Source organism: Electrona antarctica (assembly GCF_951216825.1).
Source record: "Electrona antarctica genome assembly, chromosome: 23".
NCBI classification, from domain to species: Eukaryota; Metazoa; Chordata; class Actinopteri; order Myctophiformes; family Myctophidae; genus Electrona; species Electrona antarctica.
In genome coordinates, this window is record NC_136804.1 from 31,782,333 (window position 1) to 31,792,705 (window position 10,373).

The following is a 10,373-nucleotide window of genomic DNA, read 5'->3' on the forward strand; positions in this document are numbered from 1 at the left end:
GCGCGTGCGTGTGCGTGTGTGTGTGTACCCAGGCCAGCCTTCAAAGGTGGACACGGCGAACAAGGCCATCATTCCCTGGAGGACGTCATCGAAGTTGAAGTCACTGTTCTGCCAATCGCGCACCGCCCGCTCTGGCTTCCTCACGTCACCGTCCTTAAACTTGATGTAGTAACCCCTGCACGCACACGCGCACACACACACACACACACACGCACACACACACACACACACACACACACACACACACGCACACACTTTATGTTGACAACGTAGATCATAAGATCCATAATGATCCAACTAGGTCTTCACGGGTCTACCCAAAACCGAAAAAAAGAGTGAAAAAGGCGAAACAGTAGCAAAACCCCCAAACCTGTACGGGTTGGGGTCCGTGTTGTATCATGTTCACTCGGGTCTGTGTTGTATCATGTTCACTCGGGTCTGTGTTGTATCATGTTCACTCGGTCTGTGTTGTATCATGTTCACTCTGGTCTGTGTTGTATCATGTTCACTCGGGTCCGTGTTGTATCATGTTCACTCGGGTCTGTGTTGTATCATGTTCACTCGGGTCTGTGTTGTATCATGTTCACTCGGTCTGTGTTGTATCATGTTCACTCGGGTCTGTGTTGTATCATGTTCACTCGGTCTGTGTTGTATCATGTTCACTCGGTCTGTGTTGTATCATGTTCACTCGGGTCCGTGTTGTATCATGTTCACTCGGGTCTGTGTTGTATCATGTTCACTCGGTCTGTGTTGTATCATGTTCACTCGGTCTGTGTTGTATCATGTTCACTCGGGTCTGTGTTGTATCATGTTCACTCGGGTCTGTGTTGTATCATGTTCACTCGGGTCTGTGTTGTATCATGTTCACTCGGGTCTGTGTTGTATCATGTTCACTCGGTCTGTGTTGTATCATGTTCACTCGGTCTGTGTTGTATCATGTTCACTCGGTCTGTGTTGTATCATGTTCACTCGGTCTGTGTTGTATCATGTTCACTCGGTCTGTGTTGTATCATGTTCACTCGGTCTGTGTTGTATCATGTTCACTCGGTCTGTGTTGTATCATGTTCACTCGGTCTGTGTTGTATCATGTTCACTCGGTCTGTGTTGTATCATGTTCACTCGGTCTGTGTTGTATCATGTTCACTCGGTCTGTGTTGTATCATGTTCACTCTGGTCTGTGTTGTATCATGTTCACTCTGGTCTGTGTTGTATCATGTTCACTCTGGTCTGTGTTGTATCATGTTCACTCGGGTCTGTGTTGTATCATGTTCACTCGGTCTGTGTTGTATCATGTTCACTCGGTCTGTGTTGTATCATGTTCACTCGGTCTGTGTTGTATCATGTTCACTCGGTCTGTGTTGTATCATGTTCACTCGGTCTGTGTTGTATCATGTTCACTCGGTCTGTGTTGTATCATGTTCACTCGGTCTGTGTTGTATCATGTTCACTCGGTCTGTGTTGTATCATGTTCACTCGGTCTGTGTTGTATCATGTTCACTCGGTCTGTGTTGTATCATGTTCACTCGGTCTGTGTTGTATCATGTTCACTCTGGTCTGTGTTGTATCATGTTCACTCTGGTCTGTGTTGTATCATGTTCACTCTGGTCTGTGTTGTATCATGTTCACTCTGGTCTGTGTTGTATCATGTTCACTCTGGTCTGTGTTGTATCATGTTCACTCTGGTCTGTGTTGTATCATGTTCACTCTGGTCTGTGTTGTATCATGTTCACTCTGGTCTGTGTTGTATCATGTTCACTCTGGTCTGTGTTGTATCATGTTCACTCGGGTCTGTGTTGTATCATGTTCACTCGGGTCTGTGTTGTATCATGTTCACTCGGGTCTGTGTTGTATCATGTTCACTCGGGTCTGTGTTGTATCATGTTCACTCGGGTCCGTGTCGGCTAAAGGCCCATTCATATACTTCACTTTTAGGTGATAAGCAACGGTATTACGGTTGTCGGGTCCACATAATAATAAGTTCTGTAATATTAAAAAAATTAAGATTGCGGAACGATTCCAATTAGGGTCTGGGTCAGGCAAAAGAGACAAAAACAAAAGGCAGGTCCACTCGGAAATGCTGACCATTAATGTCACAGGTCCGTTAGGCCTGATAAAAACAGTAAAATAATAATAAAAAAAAAAGATACAATATTTTAACATTGATGCCGTCTGCCGTTAACGTCGCCGGTCCTGGCTGCCGTGCTGTCCTGTTCCGTTTACCGTCCACTAAAATGAGTTCCGGTTTGCCGTCTACCGCTGGCCTGATTCCATGTGAATGCAGCATCAATAAAATCCAATACAATTAGGAGATGATATACTGACCTGCATTCGAGTGCTGTCTGCTTGGACTGGTCAGTGCAGTAGAAAAACTTCCCCTGGACAAAATGACAACATTCACAGGTTGAGCCATACATGTTCCTTCTTCATGCATCCATGCATCCATTTATTCATTAAGCATTTCATTCTAATGTATCCCCCCATTCATTATTTTGGATGGAGAGATATCCATACATTAATTCCTCCATTCTTTCATTTTCAACACTTTTTAGAGACCAAAAATTATGTTTTCGTGTGGATGGGAGACTGAAACATACAGGGAAATGTGCGTCCCACATAAGATATATACCAGTAAGACTAGGCATCCGCCTCGTTGGCGGCAGACTGCTGGGCGAGCGCTGGCGCTTTGGCATGGGGGGGTCAGATCAACATGGAATGAATTCTGTACTGGCCATTATAAGGAGCATGTCTTGAGTGTACAGGGTTTGATGAGGTCAGATCAACATATGGAATGTCAGAACAGGTCAGCTCCATATATGGAGATCTAAGGGTGGTATCGGGGACATTCTCTTGAGTGTACAGGGTTTGATGAGGGCCCAGGAAGGGCCGGGGCTTAATTTTCAGGCCTGTTGAGAACTCTAGTTTTCGCCGGCTGCCGGGCACGGCTGCACTAATAACTTTGGGGCAGGCCCGTCTAGAGTTTGAATGGACAGGTATAAGTCATAAGGGAGACATTGAAGAGGAAGTATGGATGGGGAAGGATCAACATATGGAATGTCAGTACAGAACAGGTTCTGACATATATCCATATATGGAGATCTAAGGGTTTGAGGTTTGAGGTCAGATGTAGAGTTTCTGCATGGCCAATATCGATGACATCAGGGATCTCCATATATGGGCTTAATTGCGACAGCAGGTTGCATTTACCATGACATCATATCAGTGATCTCCATCCCTGATGATGTCATGTGATGTCACAAGAACGGGGCTTTCACTATGTATGGGGATTTTGAGTGACTGACTGACTAACTAAAATCTACGATTTCATAGTAAATGAACAAATATCAGCCTAACGCTAACCTAGAAAGATTGAGAACCAATGCCTTACATAAATCTTTCAAACAGCTGTACTCAACCACACATCCCTTCTCTCTCTCTCTCTCTCTCTCTCTCTCTCTCAGTACCTTGAACAGCTGGACTCCTATGCATGCGAACATGAACTGCAGCAGGGAGGTTACTATGACGATGTTACCGATGGTCCGGATGGCAACGAACACACACTGCACCACGTGCTGCAAAAAACACACATACACACAGAGTTATAGCATGTGCGTGCGTGCCTGAGTGCGTGAGTGCGTGAGTGAGTGAGTGAGTGAGTGCGTGCGTGCGTGCGTGCGTGCGTGCGTGCGTGCGTGCGTGCGTGCGTGCGTGCGTGCGTGCGTGCGTGCGTGCGTGCGTGCGTGCGTGCGTGCGTGCGTGCGTGCGTGCGTGCGTGCGTGCGTGCGTGCCCAGGTAGCTCCACTCCCGACGTGTCCATTACAGGTGCGCGTTCTATCAACTGGAATTGGCAAAGCGGGTGGTCTGAGGACCCATTATGTGCTTTCCCAAAGGTGTGTGGGCAAGATAGCAATTATAGGGAAAGTGCACCAACACGACCACGGGCACACCTCCAGCCGCAAATAAAGGATTTGGCATAATGTCTAGTGGGTAGTGTGTAGAAATACCTTAAGGCCTTTAGCTCTGTTAATAGCTCTCAGTGGTCTCAACACTCTCAGCACCCTCAGAATCTTCACAACGTTGATGGCACTGGACCTTTAACAGCAACACACACACACACACACACACACACACACACACACACACACACACACACACACACACACACACACACACACACACACACACACACACGCTTATTAAAAAACACACACACACACACACACACACACACACACACACACACACACACACACACACACACACACACACACACACACACACACACACACACACACACAAATACAAGCACGCACACACACTCACCCCTACAGTACGACACACTCAACAACGTAAACTCAACTACAATGTTACACACAGCCACGTCCATTAATTCACTTTTACCGTTATTTTCATACTCGATTAATATTTCAACTACATTATTCAATTAATCAATGTGACCATAACGAGATAGCAAAATGTATTAAATTAAATACATTCTCACCATAAGTTCAGAAAACAGACTAAATTTGAAAGGCTAGCCTTTCAAATTTAGGTGATATGTAAATATTAGAAATGCTGTAGCCTAAATATTGTAATAATGTACTAATTATTATTATAAATATGTACCAATTTCATCATCTGTAAATCAATTATTCAATTACATTATTATTTACATTATTTTAATTACAAAAAATAATTTGATACATTTCTTGTTGAATGATTAAACATTATTATTATTATTATTATTATTATTATTATTATTATTATTATTGTGACCGCGCAAGGTGGTCGTAGTAGAAATAATCACACCCGTGTGAAGTGAGGGTCGCCCACTGTATTTTTATCGGCCACATGACATCTTTACGCCGTCATTTAGTGCCCTAAACAAACATTAAAGTCCATAGACTTGGCTGGCAAACGATTTACATCATAAAGGGCCTTTCAAACGTGAAGCCACATAACACGCCTATAGTTCATTTTCAATGAGACATGCGTTTTTGCGCGGAGGAGCACTGGGGAGCAAGCGTATTTACGTGAGCGCGGTCCCGTGAATTTGTTGCGCGCGTGCTCATTACGTGCACACGCCCGCGACTCACCAGACCTGGATTCTTTTTAGCTTTTTTTTACGCTTGCGTTGTTGCGCCCCTCTTCAACAGACCTGGAGGAGACCTGTGTTGATCCAGGCAACAACGCCTGCGCTCCTCGCTTCACGTTTGAAAGGCCCTTATGTGTTCTAAACAAACATTAAAAATCCCTTTGGCTGCCATATGATGCAATCTTCAAAAGCCATGCATTGGAGGGGCTAGCGCCCCTCAACAATACTAATAATAGTAGTATATAAATAAGTAGCAGAAGTAGTAGTAGTAGTAGTAGTAGTAGTAGTAGTAACAGTAACAGTATAGTCAAAGTAGTAGTAAGTTTAGCAGCCAGTCAGACGGTACTTTAATGTAATGTTGAGATAAAATGACATTCCCAGCTCAATATCAATGAACTGCAGCTCAATGACTCAGTGAGTGAATTTGAGAGGAAAATAAACCAGTTAACCTGAACCATAACAACACTATGCTTTTAACAACCTAACTAATTCACCCACTGGCAGCAGTCATGGAAGCAATGGTAGTATTATTAGTAACGGTGGAGGTAGTACTTATAGCCTCGGCCGGGAGGCGAACCCGGGTTCCCCATTCCAAAGGCACAGTACGTTACCAGTCGACTAAAGAGCCATGGCCCGATAGGCAAGTAGTAACGCAGCACCGTATAGCCTACAGTCGTCGTCCCTCCCACCTGGAAGCGCGTCCACGCGCGCCAGCCAGGCGCTAGGCTCGACTGACTGGGGGGACCTCCACCCCAGGGAGACTGACGGAGCTGTCAACTACCTATAGTTAAGGTCTGTGCCGGCCGGGAACATACTTGTAGAGGTTACCCATACACACCGCTGCCACCAATGTAGCCTCGGCCCAGGAGGCGAACCCGGGTTCCCCATTCCAAAGGCACAGTACGTTACCAGTCGACTAAAGAGCCATGGCCCGATAGGCAAGTAGTAACGCAGCACCGTATAGCCTACAGTACTGCAGAGTACTCGATAAAGTAAAATGGATGAGTTAGTAGCAGTATAGCCTCTATAGTACTGTCCATGCCAATGAAGCGCTATAGTGCTTCATTGATCCCATGGTGGGATTTACACACATATATATGAGCTACAAGCAGTGGGACACGCAGACAAGCATGTCTAAATACAGAGTACAGCGTACACTCAACGATACTCACAGACACACACAAAGACGAGAACAGGCATTTTTACAGACAGAAAGAAAGTTGTTAGAACTGGAGAGGAGGTGTCAGTATACAAGATGTGTGACCGTTCATTTCTAACAGAAGTGATTTGAAGGAAAACGTGTTTTTCACGGCTTTCACTGAAAGGGATACCTCGACAATTACAATTTGAGTCCGTCACGTGTATGTACTGTAGTAGGTAATTCCTAATTGAAAGCAAAGGGGTCCTAATACAGTAGTTTCTTGTTAAAGGGCCACTTCACCCCTCTCTCGCGACTAAAAAAGTGTTTATTGTCTCCCAAACATAATTAAAATAAGATCTGATTGCAAAAGGGGTGAAGTGGCCCTTTAACCGGCCACATAGGTAGCTAGTAGGCTACATTTAGTTTTTCCCTCATATTATAAATAGTATATAACAAAGAAACAATAATTGACAACAGTCTAAATTCAATATGTGAAGATATCCCTTTAAGGAAGCAACATTTGAGGATAACAGTTAAGGATAATGACATTACCGCATCAAAAACATTTGTGTAACATAAAAGGAGTGAGTTTTCACATAAATTAAGGACCCATTGTGCAAATCATAAGTATCACAAGTCATTTCACAGGAGGAAAGTTTGCACGTTTAAAGGCAGTTAAAGGTAGGCTTAGCAAGTATGGGATACTCTCAGCGATGTCAAGTCTGTGGTGCTTTGTGGTTCAGACAGACAGACAGACAGACAGACAGACAGACAGACAGACAGACAGACAGACAGACAGATAGACAGATAGACAGATAGATAGATAGATAGCAGTTTGACCACTCGAGTATCCCACACCCACTGTACCTTCAACAGGGAAATATTCACGTGATATTACTAAGACCCTGGAGAGTTCTGTTAACTTTAATTCTGTGGCTTCTATGCCTTTATGAAGACAAAGAGCTCCTTTGACAATGAAGTGGACAGGATGGATTTGGAGGATTTCTTGGGGGATCTGTTTTCTCGTGGGCGGGAACGCCTGTGGTTTAAGCATTCTGTTCTACTTTAGCTATTGAAAAATAGCAGACCATACAAGCTCGTAGCGTGGCACTCGCTGAAATTTTCACGATTTTTCAAAAATAGCAGGCCTACAAGCTGTAGGCCTGCTATTTTTGAAAAATCGTGAAAATTTCAGCGCAAACATTTTTAACTCAAATCTTTTCTGGGGGCTCCCTGGAACATCACATTTTCAGATGGGGGTCGGTGGCCAATTACATAATATTTGGGGGTTTGAGAACCACTGACATAGAAACATGGGTTTTTCAGAAAACTGTCATGATTTAGAAGGCATTTGTAGAATCTTTTGTCAGGTCTAAATGGCTTTAAACTCATCAGGGGTTTTGACGCCACTGTCTGAGGAAGTTAATCACATCATCTGCGCATAGATATTATACACAACATATGGACGTGGATACACCATCTGCCGTGTCCATAAAATTTAGCTAGCTTGGTTCAGGAGCTAGAGCAGCCCATCTGGGAACCAGTTCGATCCTCCTGTCTGCATGTCCAAGTGTCCTTGAACAAGACCCCATACCCCAAACGGAAGGTTGGTGCCGTGCATGGCTACCTCCGCCGTCGGGTGTGAATATGCTATTGTGTGTTAAATGGTAAGCAGACATCAGGCTGATGTTGTCATTCAGAGTAGTTCACAGCGAGCAAATAGGACAGCCTGGGACCTATAAACCTAAAACTATGCTACGATGTTCAAATAACCATTTATTGTATGCTTATAACGTTTGTGTGCCATTCACTTTTAACCATTGAACCAGTCCAGAAACATGTACTATAGGCAGCGACCTGACGAGTTCAGCTCAATGCCACCTTCACCCATCCATTGCCAAAGGAACAATTCTCAACTGCACTTCTCAGCAGCATCATACAATAGCACCTGTACTACACTTTGAGGGGAAACATGTCCATAGATGTTAACAGTAAACTGTCCAAGGCCATAGGAATACAAAAATCAAATGAGTAACTTTTGCACTTTTTGTTAAGGTGCACGGCAGCTAAATATGATTATTAATGAGGACCATGTAGACTTACGTCGAGTAGTCTAGGCTATCGGGCCATCAAAGACAGAGTGTAATATAGTTGATTAAACATTAGACATATCACAGAAATGTAACATAATGCGTCATCAAGAATGCAGTTTAAACATAAGACTGTGAAACGTAATGATGGCCTCATCCCAGTGTGTTTTAACTTTTTACACCTGTGTACACAGAGCTGCAACAAGAGCATCGGCAAAACAACGTGTGAGTGTGTGTTGTGCATACAGTTGTGCAATGATGAATCCTAGCATCATTACAGGGGGGACTTTTCTGCAAAAATATCATGCATTCAGCGAAAATAGCCAATCTACACGCTCACTTGATTGGCTATTTTCACTAGTGTACGTACGATGAAGTATATAAGGTTTAAGAGGTTAAACACTGCAATCATCGTACTTGGTAGTAAAGTAAATGTGTGTCGCTGTCCCTTGGTAGAAGGTACATAAGGTTATAGGTACGATGCCCTTAAGTATGTGTTTACAACTCTTACAAATGTACACAAGTTAATAAGCTAGAATCAGGCCGTTGTAATGACATGAAAACATGAATTATGGATCAAAGAATAAGACAATGGATCAAAGAATAAAACAGAATACTTTGCCACACAACAACTTGATCTGTGTGTGTTTGCAGTACATCATTTGATAAGCTCTCCGCATTTCTAAGCACTGTAAATGTCAACTCTGTAATGTAGCCAGCAGTTAATACTGTACAGTGTCAACCATTAACAAGTCAACACTGTCAGCTGTTAACAAGTATTTGAAATCGAAAGCCTAAAGGGATTGGATTGCAAGTGTTTGCGTAGAGTAGACAACTTGCCTGTAAACCAGTGGTGGAAACTAAGTAACTCCGTAAATCCTCTAACAGTGACCTCTATTTAATTAAGAGTCGGTGCTCTATTAATGACCGGGGGTGACATTGCAACAAAGCAGTTATAAGCCGGTTTTCAAATACAAGTCTCCTTTTTTTTTCTTTTCTAAATTCCACGTTTCAAACAAGGGATGAGGCAAATGGCACACTCACTGCTGAGTGGTTTAGTTGCCGTTCACTCATGGCACTTTAATCAACATGCTGAGGCTCTTGGGAAGAGCTTGTACACAGACAAGACAAGTTACATAACCAATGTGATCTAGTGTTGAGTGGCTCAGTGGTTTATTTAAAACACGGGCTCTCAAAGAGGGGTTCTCTGTCTCCGGGGACCGCCAGGGGTCATTGAAGGAGTTGCAGGGAGCTAAAGGAGGAACTATACTGATCGAGTTAAACTACCTTATAATCCTTTTCATACTTTCTACAAGCTCACAATGTGTCACATGACTCACATCGCAATGCGTTGTGAGCTTGCAGATCAGCTGTTTTTCGACACAAATCTGTCACGGGGGTCCCCTGTCACAAGAATCAACCAAATACACATCAGGTTTTGGAGTCCTTGAAAATGTTTGAGAACCAGTGATTTAAAAGGGCATTTCGCCACTGCCCCTTAATTTATACAAAACAATTTCATATCGTCTAAAGCTATATAAAGTTAAAGAAAATACTATTATACTAATCAATATGAGTTAAAAAAAAATAATAACAAAATTTAAATAAATAAAAAGTACGGCAGAAACTTGTCAGGCTCAACAGAGGTTGAATGAGATGTTGTGTTGTTTGGATACTCACTGTATTCCAGAGGAGATGAGAGACACACTGACCACCACCAGGTCCAGTATGTTAAAGTAGTTCCTACAGAATGAACCTTTATGGAGGAAAGCCCCATACGCTGTCATCTACACACACATGCACGCACGCACGCACGCGCACACGCACACACCCACGCACACACGCACACGCACACACACACACACACAGAGCAAAAGTCAAAGTTAGAATACTACTCCATTGAGTAGAATACTTTGAGAGCTGTTTCGCTGTGCAATGCAACTCATTGCGGAAGACTGTTATGGATGTTAATTTTTGTATTCCACAGAGCAAGTCCTCTCAGACAAAACTTGGCGTTGCATCGTGTCAAGGAGTTAACTATAAGCCAAAA

At 43.4% G+C, this 10,373-nt stretch overlaps 1 protein-coding gene across 1 annotated transcript in view; it reads right to left on the reverse strand.

The window, feature by feature from the left end:
• cacna1c (calcium channel, voltage-dependent, L type, alpha 1C subunit) overlaps positions 1-10,373 on the reverse strand; it is a gene marked incomplete at both ends in the record, with an annotated part of 77,258 nt that overhangs the window by 46,548 nt on the left and 20,337 nt on the right. Inside the window, 5 exons of the mRNA XM_079494847.1 lie at positions 29-175; positions 2,323-2,375; positions 3,462-3,569; positions 4,002-4,089; positions 10,004-10,110. Of these exons, the coding sequence (XP_079350973.1) occupies positions 29-175; positions 2,323-2,375; positions 3,462-3,569; positions 4,002-4,089; positions 10,004-10,110 (503 nt within the window). The remainder of the gene's footprint in view (positions 1-28; positions 176-2,322; positions 2,376-3,461; positions 3,570-4,001; positions 4,090-10,003; positions 10,111-10,373) is intronic.